This window comes from Symphalangus syndactylus, chromosome 8 (genome assembly GCF_028878055.3).
Source record: "Symphalangus syndactylus isolate Jambi chromosome 8, NHGRI_mSymSyn1-v2.1_pri, whole genome shotgun sequence".
NCBI classification, from domain to species: domain Eukaryota; kingdom Metazoa; phylum Chordata; class Mammalia; order Primates; family Hylobatidae; genus Symphalangus; species Symphalangus syndactylus.
In genome coordinates this window covers 144,971,907-144,998,033 of record NC_072430.2, presented here as the reverse complement: position 1 = coordinate 144,998,033, position 26,127 = coordinate 144,971,907, and the positions used below count along the sequence as shown (strand labels likewise).

The 26,127-nt window shown below is 44.0% G+C and overlaps 1 protein-coding gene across 21 annotated transcripts in view; it reads left to right on the top strand.

The window, feature by feature from the left end:
• Window positions 1-26,127, top strand: part of ANKMY1 (ankyrin repeat and MYND domain containing 1) — a 96,923-nt gene that overhangs the window by 2,960 nt on the left and 67,836 nt on the right. For 14 of the 21 annotated variants that reach the window (XM_063645324.1, XM_055291178.2, XM_055291187.2 and 11 more), the window contains exons 2-4: window positions 908-1,070; window positions 3,181-3,370; window positions 5,176-5,319. In XM_063645324.1, coding sequence (XP_063501394.1) covers window positions 908-1,070; window positions 3,181-3,370; window positions 5,176-5,319 — 497 coding nt within the window. The other 7 variants (XM_055291188.2, XM_063645328.1, XM_055291182.2 and 4 more) reach the window with 4 other exon arrangements.

The following is a 26,127-nucleotide window of genomic DNA, read 5'->3' as shown; positions in this document are numbered from 1 at the left end:
CCTCAGGTGTCTCACGGCGCTCCCCGTGCCCCCATCACGGGAGTGTTGGGGGAATTTAGCGCTTTCTCTCCCAGGGGTACTCGGCCCAGGGGCTGACCGGGTAAGCGGGAGGCTGGCACCGAGGCCCGCGGGGTGTCGGCCCCAAGCCGCTGAAATCACAGAGGGCGGGCACGCCCGGAGGCGGGGCCGGGTGCGTCCTGGCGCGGGGATTGGCGGAGCCGCGGAGTGGCAGCGGGCATGGGGCGGGGCTGTCTCCAGGGTAACGCGACGCTCTCCCGAGGCGCAGGGCTGGCTAGCAGTCGGGGCGGGAGCGCGGGCGTCCGCGGTGGCTGCAGTCCCGTTGGTCTCCGTGCTGTCCGGCGCGAGCTCTTCGAGCCTTGCTTGGTGCGGTCTCGCGACAGGGGCTCTGGGAGCCGGGGCTAGGGGGATCCCGGAGCTCCATGGGGCGGCGTGGAGGGGGGCCAGGCTCGCGGTCCCCACACCAGGGAGGGGCCGAGGGGCTGGGGGTGTGGGGTTAGGTGGGCGCGGCGTCTCCCGAGCCCATCCTCGAGCGCTGGCTTCAGAGGCCCGTGGCTGAGACCCGCTGTTAGCGGCGCCTCCTGTCGATAGTGGATGCGGGCCTGGCCCGGCCATGTGGCCGCGACCGCCCTTGCTGTGATTCCCGCCCACGAAGGGACAGGGACACCTGGGGACGCGGGTGAAGTTTACCCCTGGTTCCGACGGGTCTCCCTGAGGACTCCCAGGGATGGTGGTCCGGGGCCGGTGGGTGGCGGCCCAGGCTCCGGCGCGGTTCAGGGAGGGGCTTGGGTTCTCTGAGGCTCAGGGGCCGTGGGCGGGGCCTCGGGCACCCTCCTAGTTCCCGGCGGGAGCCCTGGGGGCAAATGTGTGGTCCTGACGTCGCTTGCAGGTTGGAAGACCACAGGCATGGAAGGGGACCAAGCCTCCTTTAGCTTAGAAGACGAAGTCTCTGGGGCTGGCAGCCCCCAACGCCCGCTAGAGGGGAAGGGGGGCAAGACCGCTGCTGCCGAGGAGCCGGGGTCCCTGAAGAACTATGCTGTCTTCGCCACAAGGTGCGAGGGACCCTCCAGCAGGGAGGTCCGACCCTGACCTGGGGCCCAGGGTTAGCCGGGATTCTCCTTAAGGCAAGCAGTAAAAATCGCTGAACTGTGTTACTCCCTGAGAAACTAGTTTCTGGAGAAATCTGAAAGCCTCAACACTGCATCAGCAACCACTGAGGAAAACGACAATAGATGGTAATTGGAACCTTCTCATGTCCCTTCCTGCCTGCACACTCTGCCACCCGTGTCGCCGCCTAGTGGAGGGAGGGAGCATTTCCCTCACGAGATGGGGTTCCCAAGTTGTCTCCATCTTCACAGCTCTGTTGTTCACAGCAAGGGCTGCTTTGAGCCAGGGGCTGCCCTGGAGTCTCACTGCAGCATCTCACAAGGTCCCCCTGTCACCCCATCGTGCTTGTCCCTGTTTGTGGGCCTCCAAAACTCAGTCCCAGCCCTGGCCCTATGTGATGGGTGTTGGGGACCAGCCTCAACACCACCCAAAGTCTTTGGTAGAGTACCCAAAGTCTGGTGGGGACAAAGGGTTGAGAAGAGACGGGTTAAGAGTTGAAAGGTGGGGAGCCAGGGGGCCAGTTGCAAAAGGAGGCTGCAAAAGGCTCAGAGCTCTGGTCTCCACACTATTTATTGAGTACACTTAGATCTGAGAAGCAGATGTTCAGGGTGAAACAGTGAAAGGGTGGCAGTGTGTCATAGGTGTAATCTATAGCAATAGCGGTTTAAATGAATCTCCTTTGTGCTCAAACAGCATATCTTTAACTTATCGGAGAGTAGCTAGTGGGAGCGGGCTTAAGTAGGAGCCTGCACGTCTGTCCACATTCCAGTGCTTCAAAGGAGAGTCTTTCTCCTTGAACACAGTGTTTACAGATAAGAGAGTGGATCTCACTCTGGGCATGGGAACATGATGGCAATTAGGAGGCTTTCCTCCTCAGAGGCCGCTTGTGGCTTTCCACAACTTATTGTCCCATATTTTCATGGCCTGTTTATACAGGCACCCCACAAGCCCTTTTCCCACAAGCCCTTTTCCCAACAATGGGCTTTGGGAGGTGCCTGGGTTTAGATGGGGTGGTGAAGATGGAGCCCATGATGGGATGAGTGTACCTATGAGAAGCGGAAGAGCCCAGAGTTCCCCCATCCTCTCTCACTGCCATGTGGGGAGCCAATGAGAAGGCGGCTCCACAGGCCAGGAAGAGGACCCTCCCTAGGCAGGGACACTGCCGGCACCTTGGCCAGGGACGGCCGCCCTGCACAGCTGAGAACATAAGGCCCTTTGAGACGCCCCATCCATCTGTGGGGGTCTCAGATGCTCCGTCCGTCTGGGGGGGGACTGAGATGCCCCATCCATCTTTCATGGTCTGAGGCACCCCGTCCATCTGTGTTGGTCTGGGATGCGCTGTCTTTCTGTAGGGGTCTGAGACACCCCATCCATCTGTGGAGGTCTGAGGCGCCACGCCTTTTGTGGTCTAAGACGCCCCGTCCGTCTGTGGTGGTCTGAGACGCCCCGTCCATCTGTGGGGGGTCTGACGCCCCATCTGTCTGTGGACGCCCTATGAGTTACGGCAAATCTACCCTGGTTTGTGCTCCCCCCTGTTGCAGCATACTCCCCAGCCCTGCATCCATCCATCTGTCCACCCTAGTATGAGCTGGCTGCCTCTCGAGCTGCCTTCCGACCTTCCATGGGTCCACATGTATGGGCAGTCTGCTTTCTGTCCAGCTTGGGGCTGGCACTGCTGGCCCTTGAATGAGTACCCTGCTGTGGGCACCCACATCCTGCAGGCGGCTGGAGTGGGACAGAGGGCCATCGATCTCTGGAGATGCTGCCAGCAGGCCCGGGCTGGACAGGCTGACTGGTCCTGCCTCTAGGGCCTGGCAGCATCTCTTCTATCCGTTGGCAGCCTTACTGTGCATTCCACTTCCTGTGTGGCCTTCGGCAATCGCTGCACCCTCTGTGCCTCGGTTTTCTCTCCTATGGAGTGGGGATGCAGCAGCACCTGCCCTGGGGCTGTAGGATGAAATGAGATGCTGGGTTGTGCTTGGGGGTTGTGCTCAGCAGTCACTGGAGGCACTGCAGCCATCTCACTCTTCCCTCCTTCTGCTCCTGTCCTTTTAGGGATGTTTCAGCAGCCCCTGAGAAGGAAGAGGAGGAATCTGAGGGCCCGCTGAGGGTGCAGGACCTGAGGGAGGCCTACATCCAGCTCGTCCAGGGTGTGCAGGAGTGGCAGGATGGTTGCATGTACCAGGGGGAGTTTGGGTTGAACATGAAGCTTGGATATGGCAAATTCTCTTGGCCCACAGGCGAGGTAACTGCTTCCACACTTTCTCTGCCTCCTCCCCTAGGGCCTCTGGTGGCTGGCCTTTTTCCTAAGAGTAATGGGACAGGAACTTTTAGGCCCATCAACAAGAAGAATGCTAGGCTAAAGTTTTTCCTCCTTGAGAAATGTCCAGAGAAAAGCATCTTTCCCAACTTCCAAAATCACACCTACGGTTTGTCCCAGGATGAGGTTTGGGAAGCTGTGACATAAGAAGATGAGTTCTTTTTCTGGGCGAACGTTTTAAAATTATGAATTACCATAGCAACTCGTATATTTACCTTGGTGAAATTGCCTGTGTCTAGGCTTAAGCAGAAGGCAGCGAATGTTCTAAAAGACAAAATGAGAACAAGTTTTGCACCCCCAGGCTGGGTCCTGAGCCCACATTCAATGCAGCTGAAACTGGAAAGGCCTCTGTTGGCGCTTGCCATGGAAAGTCCAGGGGTGAGGTAGCCTCAGGCCTGGCTGGATCCAGGATTCTGATCTAACTAGGCCCTCTCTCTCTCCATCTCCACGAGGGGCTTCTAAGACTGACCTTGTTCCATCTGCCCAGCCCCTGGGGGTGGCATCACACACCCCTGGGAAAGAGAAAGGCCCCATTAGGATGCTGGTCTGACTTGGGGATGCATGAAGTGGTTAAATGCATCAAGGGTGGGGCAGGGGTAAGGTGTCCTCTGGTTGGCCAGGCCTGGCCCAGGCACTGGGGCTGGGTCCCTTGGGGAATCCTCTCTGTAGGGAGAGGACATCCGTTGTCAGAAGAAAGGGAAGGGACACTAAGTTGTGAAAACTGCCATGCCCTTCACGTCGGGGTCAGGTTTGGGTGGACTGTGAACATGGATGGCTGTGTGAGCACTGCAGGCCCATCCTGTTGCTGAGAAAAAGGTGGTGCCTGGCACTCAGCATGAGGGTCTCCTGGCTGGAAGCCCTTGTCATGAATGTCACATTCTTTTTTTTTTTTGAGATGGAATTTCATTCTTGTTGCGCAGGCTGGAGTGCAATGGCACGATCTCGGCTCACTGCAACCTCTGCCTCCAGGGTTCTAGCAATTCTCCTGCCTCAGCCTCCTGAGTAGCTGGGATTACAGGCATGCACCACCACACCCAGCTAATTTTTGTATTTTTAGTAGAGACGGGGTTTCACCATGTTGGTCAGGCTGGTCTTGAACTCCTGACCTTAGATGATCCGCCTGCCTCAGCCTCCCAAAGTGCTGGGATTACAGATGTGAGCCACCACACCCGGCCAAATGTCACATTCTTTTTCCCTCTGGGGGCCTTGGTAGAGGGGCAGGCTCTGACACACTCACTCCTGTTGTTTGTGGAGCTCATGTGTCCAGCCAGTGCTGAAGAGTTAGAAATCAGAGTCTTCCCCTGTGCCTACCGGGGCCCACAGCCAACCTCCCAGGGCCAGCCTGTCACCTGTGAACCTGGCAGGGAGCTCAGCAGCCTGGGACTCCTGAGTGGGGACAGGACCCTCCAAACCTAAGGTCAAGGTCACCAGGGAGAAGGCAAGTCCGTGCTCTCCTGACTCAGGATGTCTAGGCAGTTTTAAGCCTCCCCACAGTCTCCCACCTGAGGAGAAGACAGAGAGGGAGCCTGGCTGTCAGGCTGACTGCCTGGTAACCCCTCTGGGTGCTTCAGTTGCCGACTCTTATAGTTGCATGCCAGGCATCCGTGAGTTCTGCCACAGCCCCGAGTGGTCCCCATTCATTGCCAACCAGGCATGGTGGCTCGGCCTCAAGGGCATCCCGTCAGGTTCTGGAAGAGCAGCAATTTCTCACCAACTTCTCCATCTCACAGTCATACCATGGGCAGTTTTACCGGGACCACTGCCATGGCCTGGGTACCTACATGTGGCCAGATGGCTCCAGTTTCACGGGCACATTTTACCTCAGCCACCGAGAAGGCTACGGCACCATGTACATGAAGACACGACTTTTCCAGGTGAGGGGCTGCCATGTGTTCAGCTGGGGTCGAAGTGGCTGTGTGTGTCTAAGCCACTGGACAAAAAGATATTTAGGTCCTGGGGAAGTTTATTTAACTACAAGTAGCTTTTTTACTTTTAATGATTAAAATGGTACCAATAATAAGGGTATAGACGAAAATAAAAGCCTCCTTGCATTTTATTCCCCAGAGGGATACTAGCAAATTGTTATATATCCTTTAGATTTAAGACATGCACGTGTTTATTTTTAAATATGTAAACTGGATCACTGTACACATAATGTTTGAAATGTGCCTTTTTAAATGGAGAACATGCCTAGTCTTTCAAATACAGATGCCTTTCCACCTTTTATTACAGTATAATTTACAGTAAAATTCACCCATTTTAATATATAGTTCTAAAATTTTTGACAATTATAGGGTTGTGTAACTACTACTGTAGTCAGGATATAAAAACAGTTCCATCACCCCCAAAATATTGCCATGACCTTTGTAATAAATGTCTCTCTCCTTCAACAAACTGTGGCTGATCTATTTTGGCCTAGAATTTTGCCCTTGTGAGAATGCCATATTAATGGTGTCAACAGAAAAAAAAAAACTCTGCAAAATATTTTAAAGAGGTTTATTCTGAGCCAATATGAGTGGCTGTTACTGAAACACCAGGGGTTCGCTCTAGGTCTTTCTGCTTCCTGCACAGAAAGCCAATCACTGAGACAATGAGTATTGCCAAGGAAGAAGGCTGTAATTGGGAGGTGCAGCTGAAGAGATGGGAGCTCAATCTCAAATCCATCCCTCTGACTAAAACTAGGGGTTTATATATCAAGGAAGAAATGTAATACTGTGTGAGAAAGCAGGAACTTGGGAGGGGTGAGGAAGCAGTCATGGTGAACAAAGGGCCTGGAGTCATATTGAATGCCATGGTCTGGTGAGTTTCAGTTCTTTGATACTTTTTGAGAGGAGTTTCAGCTCTTTGATGCTTTTTGAGAGGCCTGAAGGTCTTTCCTGAGGAAGGAACTCAGATAAAACAAGTTTCAAACTTTAAGACCAGAAGGGTCAATTTTTATGTTTATCTGGAAACAATTCTCTGTAAGATTACTAGGCTCGTTTCAATCCCCCAATTTTTATTTATCAGTTCCTCAACCATGGGGAATCAGGTTGTGGATCTTTCTGGCTGCTCCATGCTGAGGAGGGGCGTTGCGGGCAGCTCCATACCATGGGTGACTATGTGGTCACTTAGGAATCAAAGGTTAATCTAATATAGAGTTTTCTTCTAAGAGACAATCTTTCTCTTTCCATTCCCCCACTTGCATCAAAGACCAATTACAGTAGGACAACCTACTTGCAAAATAAGTGTCAGTTTCCTAGTGCCCTGATTACCCACACAAAGTGCAGCAAGAACTGTGGTTCACATAGGCTGTCCTAAACTGGCTTCGCTGGAACCTCTCACAAGGCCATTTCAGTCAAAGCCTTGGGAAAATAACCAGTTCCCCCAACTGTGTCCCATTACAAAATAAAACAGATTCTTATTAAACATATGCAAACAAACACATTGCCATGAATTAAGCATATTCACAAATAGTTTAAAAATTCTGGAGAAATTAGGCAGAGAGAGAAATATGACTCAACTTTTGTTTACAAATGTATACTCTACTCAGTACACTTTAAAGTATATTTCAAGGTTATAAATAGCTCAAAAGAAAAAAATTATCCTGACTCTGAAAGACAAAAGAAGAATCAGCAGTATTTCAAAAAAAAAAAAACATAAAAAGTATTACAGTCTTCCATTAGCTCAGTCCATGCAGTCAACTCCTGCTCTGCGTCATATTGGGTTAGCAATGTTTATGAACACATCAGCCTTCCAGTTAGTGCAGTGGAAGTTTTCTCTCTCATCCAATGGTGCAATCTCCAAAGTTATCAGAAACCTGAATTCAATAGTCCTTTTCAGGAACTCCCCCAAAGAAGCAAGCCCTGGACGGTAGCTGATTTTAAGTCACTTTTTTTGAGAAAGATCAAAGCAAAACAACAATTGTGCATGACAAAAGTCTTAGGGCAGCCATAATCAAAAGACACAGATGACAAGGAAATTTGGTTATTTCTGTGTCATACAACAATTTAACATAATAATCATTAGCTATTACTGACAACATATATTTAAACATATTAGAATTTCAAGAATGTCATAAATCCTGGAACACATATTAATAACATGTATATAAATACAACCCAAAGAAACTTAAATACCACCTCACAATTTACAATGCTTCCTGGATAATTCTAATATAACAAATAAGCATAATATGTCTTTCTTGGACTTCAGGAAGCCTAATAGCCAAAAAAAGTTAATTTAAGATCAAAAATACTGAATTTAGAACTTGAAATTTTGCTGTTGAAAAGCCTGTCAAATATCAAAGGCTTAAGACACTTGATATCATAAAATAGGATCACAAGTTACTACAGAACAGTCATTTAGCCAAAATTATAATACAAAAACATTTTCTCTTTGACAGCATATTGTTTCCTGAGCAATAAGACCTAAACAAAAGGCAGCATGACCTGTCATCCCAGCACTCCGGGAGGCCAAGGCGGGTGGATCACTTGAGGTCAGGAGTTTGAGACCAGCCTGGCCAACATGGAGAAACCCTGTCTTTACTAAAAATACAAAAATTAGCTAGGTGTAGTGGCGCATGCCTGTACTCCCAGCTACTCGGAAGGCTGAAGCACGAGAATTGCTTGAACCCGGGAGGCAGAGGTTGCAGTGAGCTGAGATTGTGTCACTGCACTCCATCCTGAGTGACAGAGTGAGACTCTGTGTCAAAAAAACAAACAAACAAAAAACAGCATGAGACCAACTAAATCTGTCTCCGTCTCTCCCTCTATTTTTTATTCTGTAGTTTTACTCAAAAGGTAAACAAAAATCTCATCTCTTACATGAACAATTTTTTCGAAAGAGAAAACCATATTTTACCTTTGTATGTATTATTAATGTTAAAGTTAATTTTAATAAAACCTTATAAACAAATCTATCTAATTTTAATCAGTTTAACCATAAGGTACGATTTCTATATACTTTTTATAACCTTTCACAATTTTCTTTCTTTTTTTTTTTGAGATGGAGTCTCACTCTGTTGCCCAGGCTGGAGTGAGTGGCGTGATCTCGGCCCACTGCAAGCTCCGCCTCCCAGGTTCACGCCATTCTCCTGCCTCAGCCTCCCAAGTAGCTGGGACTACAGGCACCCGCCACCACGCCTGGCTAATTTTTTGTATTTTTAGTAGAGACGGGGTTTCACTGTGTTAGCCAGGATGGTCTCGATCTCCTGACCTTGTGATCCAGCCGCCTCGGTCTCCCAAAGTGCTGGGATTACAGGCGTGAGCCACCGTGCCTGGCCAACAATTTTCTATTAAGGACTAGATCAGTGCTCCTAGGAAACCATGTTATTCTGACACATGGACCCAGACACTGGTCTTGCATTAGTGCACTTTTGATACTGTTTAATTTATAGAAAATCTCTCAACTAATATTATTCCTCAAAATCAGCCCTTAAAATCTCATGCACCCACCGCTTCTGCAATAGTCTTTGGGCCTAGAGGGGTTGAACAGTTTTAATTTCTGGCCCTGTGTCTCACGAAAGCAGTTCATTTTGATTGTCTCCTTCTCCTGGGTCTGAAGATGAGGCTTCAACTGGTGTCAATACTATAAAGATGTAGCAGGAATTGGTGCCTTCTTCAGACCCAGGATTCAAAGCCCTGTAAGTTAATAGCATAAGGATTACTCAATAGGATATTTATACTGCAGAAAGTCCTATCATTCTCTCTAATATGTTACAAATTAAAACACTGTGATTTGGTGTTTGAGTTACTGCCTGCAGCACTTTAAACCACTGTATTAAAGAGTTAGGTCGCTCACTGCATATGTCTAGTTGCTAGCACTCTAGGGACAGAACTGTGACCGAAAACATCAAAGTGTGGTAAGTCCAATGCTAAACTTACCAAAGTAAGACAACTAACTTTTCTTTCCATCATTTAACCCATTTACTTTTTGCCCCAAGAATACTCGTCTCTAATCCTAATGTGACATTATATACATTAGGATTAGAGACAAGTTCCATTTAGAAATAACCCCAAGAAGAGTTTTTTTATTTTATTTTTACATTGAAAATCAGATTTGCTTCAGCTTCAAAGAGCATGTTTATGTAAAATTAAACGAGTGTTGGCAGCGAACTGCACTTTTTTTTTTTTCCTAAATGAGAAATGGGTTAAAATGATGGTAAACACAAACATCAATTTTGTAAATTCAATATTAATTTCCTTTAATCTCCTTCCACTTAAATATTGTACAACACAGCGACAAAGTAAGAACAAGCACGCCCATCTTAATACATGGTTCTGAAAGTTTTGTCTAACTTCTTTCCAGCTATTTTAAAAAGGGTATCATCACACATTTACAAGGTTGGTTTCTAGATACAGTACTGACAACCGATTAGGGAACTTTCACCATTAAAATCTTCAAGGCAGTGCAACACTTGTGCATACTTTGTTGCGAGTACACACATGAAGGCCCATCAGTGATAAATGGCTTAGGATCAAAAATCACTAGAAACTCTCACGTTTTTATTATCATTACTTAATCCAAGTGAATGTCACTTAGTTTTAATAATGGTAAACACAACTAAATTAGTTTGAGAAAAATCCCAATTAATATAATTTCTTTAAGGACAAGGCCAATCTTTCCTAAAACATTAAAACTTTGTACCCACATCACAGTTTTTTTTCTCATTACCTAAAGGAAAGATTGGAAATCAACTCAAATTGATTGAATTGAATGACCTTGGAAATAAACACCATTTAAACATTTTTATTCTCACCTACTTTTTCAAGTAACAAATAGTGTACTATTTCTGCTCAGAACTTGTAAAAATAAGTCTTCTCTAGATCATTCGAGGTAAGCAAAACTAACCACATTTTAATTGGCTGGTGTGCTCTATCAATTTTTGCAGGCTTGACAAAGGTAGCTTAGGAATTCTAGAAAAACAGAACAAATTATGACTTGTTAGAAATACATAGGAATAAAGTGACTATTCACAGAACAAAATACAAGCTTTCTATTAAAAAACTAAGAAATATCAGTGGTTTTATATATATGTATATATAAGTAAAACACAAGGGAGAACAAAGAGCAAATAACTGAAAATCAAAAGCAAAAACCAGTAAACAGGATACCAATCCCAAATCTTTCTCCTACTCAGTTATCAGTTGACTGTGGATGCTACAGTATTACCCAGAGCCTAAAATAACACATAATATTTTGTTCCTTGTATACAAATTAACGTCTTTAAGGCCGCCAGTACCACTATACATTTCATGCAGTTAAGAAATTCACTTCAGGCACATGACCAGTAAGTATCTTAGTGCTAGTACTATCTATGCAGAAGACTAAATACAGTGTGAAACAAAGCAATGCAGGCATTTATGTGATATTTGGCTCCATGTTAAATCTGGCTTCATGCTTAACTCTATTCAAAGAAGAATTGCTGGCCAGGCACGGTGGCTCACACCTGTAATCCTGGCACTTTGGGAGGCTGAGGCAGGCAGATCAAGAGGTCGGGAGATCGAGACCATCGTGGCTCACATGGTGAAACCTCGTCTCTACTAAAAAAAAAAATACAAAAAATTAGCCGGGCATGGTGGCGGGCGCCTATAGTCCCAGCTACGCAGGAGGCTGAGGCAGGAGGATGGCGTGAACCTGGGAGGCAGAGGTTTCAGTGAGCCGAGATCGTGCCACTGCACTCCAGCCTGGGCGACAGAAACAAACAAACAAACAAAAAATAGAATTGCTCAACTGCTAATGTATTTAATGACAATATTTCTTAATTTATCTTCATCAAGAGTAAGACCTTTAACTTTGAGCAGTGTTAATTAGCCAAACTTCTCCAATGTTCTATCAGGTTTTAAAGAATATTTTACTATCTAAACTTTTTCAACTTTCTATTTTCTCTGCATATGCATGAAGATAGACACACAGAGAAACAGGAAAAAATTACATATGCTTTACACAAGACCATCTGTGACATGCTTGGACTTTCTGTTTTGTCCTAAATTTTCTTTTCTTTTTTAAGTAACCAATCATTTTAGGACAAAAATTTACCGTACAAGATTTCTTTCTCATGAAAAATTATTTTTTTCTTTATAACCTTCCTTAACAAATATATATCTTCACATTTGTAACTTTCTTCACATCTCTCTCCCCTACTTACTGGTTCCTTTCTACTTTGTTTCATAAATAACCTTTTAACTATAATTTGAACTAACCTTTAGATAACGTCTGAGTTGGACAAAATTATTCTTTTTCTCACTGACAGCACGTCTTCTTTGGTATATTTTATATACAGAATTATAATTAACTATAACTTTTATTCTTAGTAACCTTACATTTTAGTGAAACCCTAGGAAGCAAGAAATCCCAAACTATCAGATATTAGCATTTTATAGATGAGAACAGTTTCACAATTTTTAGAAACATATTTCCCCATACCATAACGTTTTCTTAATTGGAAATGACTTAGGTATCTAATGAACATAACATTAAAAATAATTATAAGGTTTTAAATTACACAAAAAGTTTACCTATAGCACTTATATAATGTATATAAATACATTTTATTTTTAGCAGTTTATCTGGATTATTTATGTATCATTTATTTCCTTGTTAACCATTTTATAACCTGTGAATATTAGGTATTCATCTAAATAAGAACCTTAAAGTTAACTACGGCCGGGCACGGTGGCTCACGCTTGTAATCCCAGCACTTTGGGAGGCCGAGGCGGGCAGATCACGAGGTCAGGAGATTGAGACCACGGTGAAACCCCGTCTCTACTAAAAACACAAAAAAATTAGCCAGACGTGGTGGCGGGCACCTGTAGTCCCAGCTACTCGGAGAGGCTGAGGCAGGAGAATGGTGTGAACCCAGGAGGCAGAGCTTGCAGTGAGCCGAGATTGCGCCACTGCACTCCAGCCTGGATGGCAGAGCGAGACTCCGTCTCAAAAAAAATAAATAAATAAAAATAAATAAATAAATAAAGTTAACTACATGGGTATTTTCACCAATAACTCAGAAAATTCAGCTGCTTTCACTGAAGTGACAACATTAAATTAGTCGTACTTATCGAAAAAATTCGTAGAAAGATAATTTTGTTTTGTCTGGGTTTATAGTTTTATAACCTTCTGTGCCAAACCCTGATATCTCAAAATATCTAGCAAAGATAAATATGAAACCCAGATAAAAATATATGCTGACAGTTCTGAAGACATTTCTATTTTTATTTTACCTATAATTTTTTTTTTTTTTGGGACAGAGTCTCGCTCTATTATCCAGGCTGGAGTGCAGTGGCACGATCTCGGCTCACTGCAAGCTCTGCTTCCCAGGTTCATGCCATCCTCTTGCCTCAGCCTCCCGAGTAGCTGGGACTACAGGTGCTTGCCACCACACCCGGCTAATTTTTTTTTGTATTTTTAGTAGAGACGGGGTTTCACCATGTTAGCCAGGATGGTCTCGATCTCCTGACCTTGTGATCCGCCCGTCTCGGCCTCCCAAATTGCTGGGATTACAGGCGTGAGCCACCACGCCCAGCCTATTTTACCTATAATTTCAAAGCCAGTTTGTTTAGTGAAGATTTACTTAAATCTCATGAAAACTGCTTGGACTTATTTATTACTAATTATTACTTAACTCATTATTAATTATATTTCTATTAATTAAGTAATTATAAGTAATTATTTATTAATGAAATTGAAAATTAAGTAAATAATTTACTTAATTTCAATTCACAAATTTACCTTAATTTATGGTTGAAAATTGCTTGGACTTATTTACTTAATTTATGAGTGCTCTTTTATTTATAAACCAACTTGGTAGACTCAACCTGTAACATAATAAACGTATATATATATAAACACATCTAGACATGTATACACACACACACACACACACACACACACAAAGATTCAATAGCTTTTACCTTGGAACTCTAGCCGTGAGATAGCAATACAAACTCACCAGTCTACAAATTTGTTTACACGTCTGAACTCTGTTAGCCTCAATAGGTAATCCAGTGAAGGCTGTGGACCAAAATTTTAGGTAAAGCAGTTTCCATGGCAGTTTTTTTTTTTTTTTTTTTTTTTTTTTGAGATGGAGTCTTAGTCTGTCACCTAGGGTGGAGTGCAGTGGCACAGTATCAGCTCACTGCAACCTCCACCTCCCAGGTTCAAGTGATTCTCTGCCTTGGCCTCCAGAGTAGCTAGGATTACAGGCACCTGCCACCACGCCCGGCTAATTTTTGTATTTTTAGTAGAGATGGGGTTTTGCCATCTTGGCCAGGCTAGTCTTGAACTCCTGACCTTGTAATCCACCTGCCTTGACTTCCCAAAGTGCTGAGATTACAGGCATGAGCCACTATGCCTGGTCCTTTTTTTTTTTTTTTTTTTTTTCTGAGATGGAGTCTTGCTGTCACCCAGGCTGGAGTGCAGTGGCACAATCTTGGCTTGCTGCAGCCTCTGCCCCCTGGGTTCCAGCAATTCTCCTGCCTCAGCCTCCTGGGTAGCTGAGATTACAGGCGAACGCCACTACACCCAGCTAATGTTTGTATTTTCAGTAGTTGGGGGTTTCACCATGTTGGCCAGGCTGGTCTCAAACTCCTGACCTCAGGTGATCTGCCCACCTTGGCCTCTCAAGGTGCTGGGATTACAGGCGTGAGCGTGAGTGTCCCAACTGAAGCAGTCGGGGTGCTTCCTCTCTTCATCAATTGGGCTTGGTCACCCTGCAAACAAAAATTCCTTTGGAATTTCCCAAATTAAGAAGAGCTGATCCTGCTGTCTGGCACTCACCAAAGATACTCACTTTCCCAGGCACACACACAACACACAGTTACAAACAAGCCCTCAGGAGTGTCCATACTGAAACAGTTGGGGTGCATTCCTCTCTTAGTCAGTTGGGCTTGTTGAACCTGCAAACGGAATTTCCTTTAAAAATTTCCCAAATTGAGAGGAGCAGATCCTGCTGTTTGGGCCCACAAAGGACACTCACCTATCTTGATGCAGATGTCAAATTTCAAAGACAGTGCTTCTGAGGTGATCAGGAACGCTTCTGGGGCTGGCAGCAGTGGGGCCAGAGAGAGACGGAGACTCTCACCTCCAGCCAAAATTGGGCTGGCAGCTGTTTAGGAGGGCTTCTGAGACTTCAGGCCTTCAGCAATGCTGATCCATGAGCAATGCGTTCCATGAGCAATGCATTCCTTGTCAGGGAACAAAAATCTGTTGCTGAAACACCATGGGTTCAGTCTAGGTCCTGCTGCTCACCCTACAGAAAGCCAGTCACTGAGACCAGGAGTATTGTAAAAGAAGAAGGCTTTAATCGGGTGCTGCAGCCGAGGAGACTGGGGCTCAGTCTCAAATCCATCTCCATGACTGACTAGAACTAGGGATTTAGATAGCAGGGAAGAAATGTAACAACGGGTAAGAAAACAGGAACTCAGGAGGGGTAAGGAAGCAATCATGGTGAATGAGGGGCCTGGAGTCTCATTGGATGCAATGATCTGGTGAGTTTTAATTCTTTGATACTTTTTGAGAGACCTGGGCTTCCTTTCCTGAGGAAAGAAGCACATAAAACAAAGTTTCAAGCTTTAAGACCAGAAGGGTCAATTTCTGTGTTTATCCTAAAAACTGTCTATGGGACTGTTGGGTCAGTTTCATGACCATGGCTCAGGGAAACACAATCTCAAGGAGTCCTGAGAAAGTATGCCTGAGGCAGTCAGATTAGTCTTATATGTTTAAGGGAGATAAGAACTACAGCAAAGACCTAAATCAATACGTGGAAAACACACATTGGTTAGGTCAAAAAAGGTGGGATGTCTGGAAGAGGAGGCTTACAGGTTATAGGTGGATTCAGGGACTCTGTAATTTGCAGTTGGTTAAAGGCTCTATCTAAAACTTGGAGTCAGCACAAAGGAATGTTTTAAGTTAAGGATGCTACATAGCAAGATTGATGGCCTGCAGGTGTGGCCTTGCCATGCCTGGCTTTAGGTCCTGTTTATAATTGGGTATCATTGCTATAGAGAGTCTGTTTTGTCAGCCTTCTGGTCTCTATTTTTAAACATTAGTGCTGGTCAGTTGTGTCTCCAAAAGGGAGGGGTGTAGCAAGGTATGTCTGACTTCCCTTCCTGCTATGGCTAAGCACACAGTTTTTCAGGTTTTTCTGGGGTCCTTTTGGCCAGGAGGGGGTCCATTCAGTCTGTTCAGGGGGATTAGGATCTTATTTTTAGTTTACAATGAAATCACACAATGTGCAGCCTTCTGAGTCTGGCGTCTGACACTTAGCATCATGCATTTGAGATTCATCTGTTTGTTCCAGGAGTTTGTTCCTTTTTATTGCTTAATACATTTTCATTGTGTGGAGCTACCATAGTTTATTCCCCTGATGAAGGACATTTGAGTTGTTTCCAGTGTTCGACAATTATGAATAATCCCATTGTGTCCGGAATTGGTGGATTCTTGGTCTCACTGACTTCAAGAATGAAGCCGCGGACCCTCATGGTGAGTGTTACAGTTCTTAAAGATGGTGTGTCCAGAGTTTGTTCCTTCTGATGTTCAGACGTGTTCGGAGTTTCTTCCTTCTGATGGGTTCGTGGTCTCGCTGGCTTCAGGAGTGAAGCTGCAGACCTTTGCGGTGAGTGTTAACAGCTCTTAAGGCAGTGCGTCTGGAGTTGTTTGTTCCTCCAGTCTGGAGGACGTTCGAATGAACAGAGCTGTTCATTCCTCCCAGTGGGTTTGTGGTCTCGCTGGCCTCAGGAGTGAAACTGCAGACCTTTGTGGTGAGTGTTAAAGCTCATAAACGCAGTGCAGACCCAAAGAGTGAGCAGTAGCAAGATTTATTACAAAGAGCGAAAAAACAAAGCTTCCATAGTGTGGAAGGGGACCCCAGTGGGTTGCCGCTGGCTGGCTTGGCAGCCTGCTTTTATTCCCTTATCTGACCCCACCCACATCCTGCTGATTGGTCCATTTTACAGAGAGCTGATTGGTCTGTTTAGACAAAGTGCTGATTGGTGCGTTTCCAATCCCTGAGCAAGACACAGAGTGCTGATTGGTGCATTTACCATCCTCTAGCTAGACATAAAAGTTCTCCAAGTCCCCCAGATTAGCTAGATACAGAGTGCTGATTGGTGCGTCCACAAACCCCGAGCTAGACACAGAGTGCTGATTGGTTCATTTACAATCCTTTAGCTAGACACAAAAGTTCTCCAAGACCCCACTAGATTCAGGAGCTTAGTTGGCTTTGCCTAGTGGATCCCCAGCCAGGGCCACTGGGGGAGGTGCCTGTCAGTGCTGCACCGCACGCCCACACTCCTCAGCCCTTGGGTGGTGGATGGGACTGGGAGCTGTGGAGCAGGGGGCGGCACCTGTCGGGTAGGCTCCAGCCGTGCGTGAGGTGGGGGCTCTCGGGCATGGCACGCTGCAGGTCCCGAGCCCTGCTCCGTGTGGAGGCAGCTGAGTCCCCATGAGAATTTGAGCGTAGCGCTGGCGGGCCGGCAGTGCTGGGGGACCTGGTGCACCCTCCGCAGCTTCTGGCCCAGGTGCTAAGCCCCTCACTGCCTGCGGCTGGAGGCACTGGCTGGCTGCTCTGAGTGCGGGCCCCCCAGCCCACGCCCACCCAGAACTTGCGCTGGCCGGCGAGCACTGCCCGCAGCCCCAGTTCCCCCCCACGCCTCTCCCTCCACACCTCCCTGCAAGCAGAGGGAGCCGGCTCCCGCCTCGGCCAGCCCCAGAGAGGGGCCCCCACAGCAGGCTGAAAGGCCCCTCAAGCGCTGCCCGAGGGGACGCCGAGGCAGAGGAGGCGCCAAGAGCGAGCGAGGGCTGCTAGCACGTCCCCTCTTGCCATTGTTAAAAGAAAAACTTAAGCCGAATTAAATTTAAAGGAGTTTAATTGAGCAGTGAACAATTCATGAATCGGGCAGCCCCCAGAATCACAGCAGATTCAGAGAGACTCCAGTGCAGCCACGTGGTGGAAGAAAATGTATGGACAGCAAAAGGAAGGTGAAATACAGAAAAGAGAAGCGAGGTACAGAAACAGCTGGATTGGTTGCAGCTCAGTGTTTGCCTTATTTGAACATGGTTTGAACAGTGGCTACATTTGATTGGCCAAAAACTCAGTGATTGGCGCAGGTGTGGGCTATGATGAGTTGACACCTCCACTTGTTGTGGTTCACAGTGTGCAGAAAACCTTTAGGCCAAACTGAAATATGTAAGGAGGCAGCTTTAGGCTAAACTTGATTTAACACCGTTATAGACATACACACTTAGTTATTTTTGTACAGGTCAACATGAAGCACTGGTCTGCGTGTCACTTGGGTAGGTACTTGGGAGTGGGACTGTGGGGTCATGTGGTGACTGCTTAACCAAGTGGCTGTTGTCAACCTAAAGGAAGAGACTGAGGCAAAATTTAATGTAAGTAGAGTTTTGAGGACTGCAGCCAGAGAGAAATAAATTCAAGTTTCCCGGAATAGATGCTCCAGTTAGCAGTAGTTACAAGTGAGGTTTTAAAGGAAAAAAGAAGGGGAAATTCTTAAGTTATTTACCAAGAATTTACATTCGTTCATTAAAATCACAGGAGCTATTGACTGGATATTGTTTTTTGTATCAGAAATCCTATGAACATGAAGACAATAGGCTAGGGTCACATTGTGGAGCTTGCGATAACATTTTGGTTAACTTACCAGGAAATCTGGAAACTACAGGTAAAGGAAAAACAAAAGGCCTTGAAACAAGTACCCTGGGCCTGGCTGCAGGTCAGGGTGGGGGCCTGACTGAAGCCTCTTGCTGATCTCTCTGGGCCTCATCACTTTAGCCGATCTCACATTCCTCAGGCTTCTGTGAGATACATTTTTTCTTGCTGTGCTGTTTCTTCTTCTTTTTCGTTGAAAGTGAATATTTGGCTGGGTACGGTGGCTCACAACTGTGATCCCAGCACTTTGGGAGGCTGAAGCAAGAGGATTGCTTGAGCTCAGGAGTTTGAAACTAGCCTGGGCAACATAGTGAGACCCTCTCTCTATTTATTTTAAAAAGAAAAATAATTTTTAAAAATCTAAGTGAATATTTAGAATGAGAAAAAATTACAATAAATTATACATTTAAGAAAGTGGCTGCATGCAATAAATATTATAGAATCCAGGGAAAAAGCATAGTCTTTTTATTAATTAATGGCCTGATCCACCTCTATAAAACTTCTTCTATACCTTTTGGCTGTCTAATCTTTGGCTGCCTCTTCATATGTAATATTTTCTTGTAGAGAAGAGAAAGGCAATGCAATACATCTTATGTTACTGCTCAATTGTTTTTTGTTTGTTTTTAGAGACAGTCTTGCCCTGTTGCTTCGAGGGTTTCAATCTCTGACTTCTTATTACCACTTGGTCTTGTCACTGTTACTTTAGTTTTAGCCTCTCTAGTAGTCATGCAGTGGCATTGCATTGTGGCCTGAAATGGCCTTTCCCTAAATGAGTGGTGATGCTGAGCCCCTTTTCATGTTTCTGTGCCCTCTGTGTTTCCTCTGGCTAGTCTTGCCAGGGAGGTGTCAATTTTATTCATTTTCCCCAAAGAAACAGCCTTCAGCTCAGTTGAGCATGCCATTTGATTCTATTTTCTTATCCAGTTCGTCGATTTTTTCCAAAAGAAAAACAAAAGGAATTTGCTTTTCTTTTCTCACTTATTGATACTCTATTTTTCTTCTTATCTAATGTACATATTTAATGATATATATTCTTTCTAAGCATGGCTCGTAATCCAAAATTTTGGCTATATTATTTTCATTCAGTTCAAACTACGTTCTCATTTCTGTTGTGATTTCCTCTCGACCCATGGTTTATCTTATAGGAGTATTGCTTGATGTTCAGGCTCTACATAGTTTTTTGTTACTGATTTTCTGCATTCTTGTGTGCCTTGCTGTGTTTGCAGTTCTTTGACATTTAGAGACTTGCTTTATGACCCAGACTATAGCCAACTTTTAAATGTTTTTGTATTCATGAAAAGAATATGCATTTTGCAGTTAGTGAGCATAGTCTTTATATGTGCTTGGGTCACTTTTAGTATTTGTGTTATTCTTTACTATTTAGGGGGGTGTGGTGGGGGTGGGGGACAGGGTCTTGCTCTGTCACCCAAGATGGAGTGCAGTGGTATGATCACAGCTGAGGACTAAACTCTGATTTTTTAAAAATCTTGCCCAAATTCCTACCTAAGGGGGTCTAGGGAGTCATGTCCTACAAACCATAGATTCTTACCAGATGGGTTTCATTTGACCCTGTATATCATGACTTTCAATCTGACTCTGGTGTAACATTATGTGACAAGAAAATAATATTTATCCCCAAAGTATATTTCCTTGTCACACCTTGAAATTGCCCTGCAAAGTCTCTTGTGGGAAAAATCCATATTCTATAGAGAATCCCCTTTCCCCTTTGTTTTCCTTCCTGTCTTTCCAGATCCAGGAGATAATCAGCTAAGAGCCAGGCACCCTTTTAGGTCCCATAAGAAACATTTTTTTTTTTTTTTTTTTTTGAGATGGAGTCTCGCTCTGTCGCCCAGGCTGGAGTGCAGTGGCGCAACCTCTGCTCACTGCAACCTCCGCCTCCCGGGTTCACACCATTCTCCTGCCTCAGCCTCTCCGAGTAGCTGGGACTACAGGCGCCCGCCACCACACCCGGCTAATTTTTTTGTATTTTTAGTAGAGATGGGGTTTCACCGTGGTCTCCATCTCCTGACCTCGTGATCCACCCGCCTCGGCCTCCCAAAGTGCTGGAATTACAAGCGTGAGCCACCGCGCCCAGCCCAAGAAACATTTTACAACCTGCGCTCTCTCTGAAATCTGCTATCTGAGAGATTCCTCTGCACAATAAAACTTGGTTCTTTATCTTAACCTGAACATTCCTTTCCATTGATCCCAAGTAAACTGGGTTCAGATAAACTCAACCAATTGTCAACCAGAAAATATTTAAATTTACCTATAGCCTGAAAGCCCCCACTTTGATTTGTTCCACCTTTCTGAACTAAACCAATGTATTTGTTTGATGTCTCATGCCTCCCTAAAACATATAAAACCAAGCTGTACCCCAACCACCTTGGGCACATGTTCTGAGGACCTCCTGAGGGCTGTGTCATGGGCCGTGGTCACTCACATTTGGCTCAGAATAAATCTCTTAAAACATTTTACACAGTTTGACTTTTTTCATCGACACAGCTCACTGCAGCCTTGACCTCCCAGGCTCAAGCAATCCTTTGCCTCAGCCTCCTGGGTAGCTGGGACCATAGGCATGCACCATCACACCCTGATAATTTTATTTTTGTAGAGATGGGGTCTTGCTATGTTGCCTTGGTTGGTTTTGAACTCCTGGGCTCAAGTGATCCTCCCACCTCAGCCTCCAAAAGTGCTGGGATTATTGGTGTGAGCCACCATGCCCCATCTTGTCTAAATCTGACATGCTTTTTTTGACTGCTCATTCCGTTGATGACTGAGAAAGGTATGTTAGAATCTCTCACTGTGATTGTGGATTTATTATTCTTATAATCCTGTCAAATTTTGCTTTATTTATTTTGAGACCATATTGTTAGAAGAGTCAAACTTTTGAATTAGTATATCTCCCTGTAGGTTGAATCTATTATTTTTATGAAGTGATCATCTTTGAGTCAGGGTCTTGTTGTGTTGCCCAGGCTGGGGTGCAGTGGCGCGACCACGGCTCGCTGCAGCATTGACCTCCTGGGCTCAGGTGATCCTCCCACCTCAGCCTCCCTAGGAGCTGGGACCACAGGCATGCATCACCATGCTGGGTTAATTCTTTTATGTTTTGTAGAGTTCTCACTATGTTGCCCAGGCTGGTCTCAAACTCCCGGGCTCAAGTGTTCCTCCTGCCTCAGCCTCCCAAAGGTTTAGGATTGCAGGCATGAGCCACTAAAGAAATCTCTTGTCATGCTTTATGATCCAAAGTCTAATTTGTAGATATTAATAAGGCTACATTAGCTTTCTGGGATTACAGGAGGCAAGTTCTGCCTTCTAGGCAGAGGATGCATATCAAGAGCCCCAGTGGATGCCCGAAACTGTGGATAAGCTCCAGTGGATGCCTGAAACTGGATAGCATCAAGCCTTATATATACTAGGTTTTTTCTATCTAATAATTGAAGTGGCTACTAAGTGACGAGTGGATGGGCAGTGTATGGAATGTGGAGACACTGGATAAAGGCACAGTTCACATCTCAGGCAGGACTAGGCAGGAAGCTGTGAGATTTCATCTCGATACGCAGAATGGTATGCAATTTAAAACTTATGAACTGTTCATTTCTGGAATTTTCCATTTAATATTTTTGGAGTATGGTTGACCATGAGTAACTGAAACTGTGGAAAGCAAAACTGCAGATACGGAAGGACTCCAGTATTTTTCCTGTGATGCATCTTTCTCTATAACTTTACTTTCAACCTTTCTGTTTCATTATATTTTAGATATTTCTTCATTTTACATTTTTTTGTATTTTTTCATGGCGCATCACTTTACCTAAAAAAAGTGTGTGTGTGTGTGTGTGTGTGTGTGTTTATTGAAATCCAGCCCAATAATTGTCACTGGTCATTTAGATCTGCATTGTCCAACGTGGTGGCCGCTAGCCATGCATTTCTCCTGAGTACTTGAAATGTGGCTGGGCCAAGTTCAGGGGTGCTGTGAATGTGAACCACACACCAGATCTTGAAGAATTATTAAGAAAAAAGAATGTAAGATACATCAACAATTTTGAATATTAAATATATGTTGACATGATATTTTAGAAAGATTGAGTTAAAATATTTTTTAAAAATAATTCTACCGGCTTCCATTTACTTACTGTAAAAATTTTAAATTATATACTTAGCTCATGATTTTTCTTTTGTACAACTCTGATTTTAGACCATGTACATCTCATAGTAATACACTTGCTTTACACCTACTATCTTATGCACTTTTTCTTTGTTCCACCTGTTACACATTTCTTCTCTTTTTTCTCATCTTCATTTGGGTTGATACGGTATTTTAAAAAACAATTTTGTTTTCACATTATCAGTTTCAAAGTTATACACTCTTTTTCTATTATTTTAGCAACATCCTAAAAATTACAGCATACATTCTTGATATACTAATTCTAGTATTTATAGATACGTTTAATTTTCTAGGAAAATGTATGAAACTTAGACTATTTTTTAACTCCATTTATCCCTTTTTGAATTCTGTGCTGCTATTGGGATCCATTAAAAATATATAAGGGGCCGAGGTGTGGGGACCCGTGCCTGTAATCCTAACACTTTGGAAGGCCAAGGCAGGAGGATCACTTGAGGCCAGGGGTTCAAGACCAGCCTGAGCAATAGTGAGACCTCGTCTCTACAAAATAAAAATAAGAAAAATTAGTTGGGCATGATGGCATGCACCTGTAGTCCTAGCTACTCAGGAGTCTGAGGTGGGAGGCTCGCTTGAGCCCAGGAATTTGAGAACATATATAGGGGGGATTGGAGGAAACTTCGAGTGGTGATGGATATTTCTGTGGCTTTGGTGGTGGTGATGGATTCATGGGTGTAAACTTACTCCTAAACTCATCAAGTGTATACATGTATGTGCAGCTTTTTACATGTTAGTCATACCCTCAATAAGGGTGGCTTTATATCTATGTCTATCTAGTCTCTCTGAGAACTTATTATAGTCAGCATTTTTAGACTTACCCAGGTATTGTCACCTTCTCTGCTCTTACTCCTTCCTGTGTTTCTGGTCTTTTAACAAGGGTCACTCTCCCTAAATTTAATTAATTACCTTTTTTGTACAATTGCCTTCCCCAAAGTGTCACTTTCTTTCTGCCTGAAGGATGCCCTTAGAATTTGAATGTGTATTTGAAGATGGTATTCTGTCAGTTTTTGCTTATCTGAGAATCAGTTGTTTTTGCCTCAGTTCTTGAAGAATATCCCCACAGGACAGAGTTCTAGGTTGATAGTTATTTTCTTGAGCACAGTGAAGATTCTACTCCATTGTTTCCTGGCTTCCATCTTTGCTGTTGAGAAGTCAGCTGTCAGCCTATTGCTCTTTTGAACATATTCTGTCTCTTCTTTGGCTGCTTTGAGGTTTTGTCTTTCTTTGGTTTTCTGCAGTTTCAATGTGATGTTTCCATTTGTGGATCTGGAAAATTCTCAACTATTATGTCTTCAAATATTGCCTGTACCTCATTCTCTCTCCTCTCTCTCTGGTACTCCAATTGCAGGTATGTTAGACCTACCCACAATACCCTCTATGTCTCATTTCTGTGTCTTCCGTTTTTATATCCTGAACATGCTATTCTTCCACTAAAATTATTTTCTTAGTGTTTTTTCCATTTTTTAGTCAGTTTTATTGAAATAAAATTTGCATGCAGCATGATTTACTGATTTTAAGTAACCAACTCAGTGAATTTTGAGCAAATACATATAGTCATTTCACTACCACCTTGATCATGATTTAGAATATTTCCATTATCCCCCAGAATTTTTTCCAGCTCCTTTATAGTAAACCCCTACCTCCACCCTCTAGCCATTGACAACTACTAATCTGCTTTTTGTCATTGTAGTTTCCCTGTTTCTATAATTTTATATACATACAATTTTACTGGATGTAGTATTTTATGTTTGATTTCTTTTGCTTAGGGCATGATTCTTTTGAGACTCATACATGTTTTACATATTTCAGTCAATTTAAAAAAATTATGGGGTAGTATTCCATTGCATGGATATAACACAAAATTTTTATTGATTCTCCAATAAATGCATATTTGACTTCTTCCAAAATTTTGGTTTCTATGAATAAAGCTGCCCAGAACAGCTGATTGGAAGTGGACATATATCTTTGTTTTCACTTGGATAAATACCCAAGAATGGGGTTGCTGGTCAAAACAGTAAGTGTATGGTACATTTTATAAGAAATGGCCAAACTGTTGTTCAAAGCAGCTGTGCCATTTTGCATTTAGTCATCAATATATGAAAGTTCCAGTTGTTTCACATCCTTGTCAACACTTCGTATTGCCAGTCTTTTTATTTTAGCTATTCTCATGGGTGTATGTGGTATGTTATTATGGTTTGAATTTTTAGTGCTCCAGTGACTAATTATGTTGGACATTTTTTCATATTCTTATTTGTTATCTATATATCTTCTATGATGAAGTGTTTGTTTATTTGTTTTACTGATTATTAATTGGGTTATTTATGTTCTTATGGACTTACAGAGTTCTTTATATATATTCTGATATTTATAAATATTTTATCCCAGTAGTGGCTTGCCTTTTCACTTTTCTTAATAATGACTTTTTTTTTTTTTACTTTATTATTGTATTTATGTATTTATTGAGACAGGGTCTCACTCTGTTGCCCAGGCTGGAGTGCAGTGGTGTGATCATAGCTCACTGCAGCATTGAACTTCTGGTCTCAAGCGAGCCTCCCAACTCGGCCTCTGAGTAGCTGGGATTACAGGTGTGCGTCATCACACCAGCACAATTTGTAAATTTCTTTTGTGGAGATTGGGTCTCCTGACACCCTTCAATGGCAATCAGAGTGTTAGTTTCTCTTTTTGGATTCTTTATGAACGTATGGATTTTAGTATATTTGATGTGTTTCAGTCCACTGAAGTTATTAGGCTTTTGGATGCCAAAATTGTCCCATCCTTAGCCAGGGATGGCCTCTTTAGCTTTCGAGATTCTGACATATCTCCAGCAGGTGTTCCAGTGTTGATAGTTTTCTTTTTTTTTATCCTGGCATGTGCCTCTAGACATGAATATGCATAGCTTTCTTGCTTTCTGCTGTGGCAGGAAGTTCCAGGCTCCTTTGTACATTTTCTGCTCTGAATCTGCAATCAGTTGTTTATCTATTGAGTGGGACATGGTACTTGGAGACCATAATTTGGGTGCTCATTACTACCACATTGGCTAGTTATTTCTAGACTTTGTCAGTAGAAGGATGCAGAAAAGACTCTTTTTAATGACAAAATACATTTTCATACTGATATTTCTAATTCCAGTTAGGAGAACAGGCTTTTACTTTACAGCTGTGGTATTGCATTTCTTTTCTCTTAGTTGTAAAAATCTTGATTTCTAATCACTGACAAAAGCTCTTGTTTGCTTTTTCTCATAACATATGTATGGTTGCATCACAATAACAAAAAACAGACGGAGCTGTTGCTACCATGATGATGACTAGAAACAGTGCAAGGCTTCCCTGCTGCTCCTTCTGTCCCCAGGGCTCGTCCCACAGCAATGTGCACTCATTCCCATGGCTTGGGGGCTCATGGAATGATTCCTCTCTGGATAATCCACCACTGAGATGTAGAGCTGCACCCACTTGCTTTATTTTGCTTTCTTGGGATTCTATTTTTAATATCTTTCATTTTGCTTTTTAATTATGCAAAAAAATTACATTGTTCCAAAGCTAAATCTAGAAAACAAGGTCTGGACAGAGGAGTCTGGCTTGGAGCCCTTTTTCCTCCATCTTGGTTCCTCCCTTGCCACCCATGCCCTTTTCATAGCTTGGGGCTCATCTTTGCATTTGCAAAGCAGGAGCAGTGTGCACACACGCTCCTTTCCTGTGGGCGGTGGGAGGTGCCCTCTGGGCTGTGACCGCGCTGCCATGTTCTCCTCCTTGAGGCCAACTTGCCTCTTCATGCAGCTGCTGAGGAAGGACTGAGGATGTGGGCATTTCCCTGTCTTTGTTGTGCCATGCTGAGCCATGGTGAATAGTCTTGCACAGGAATCTT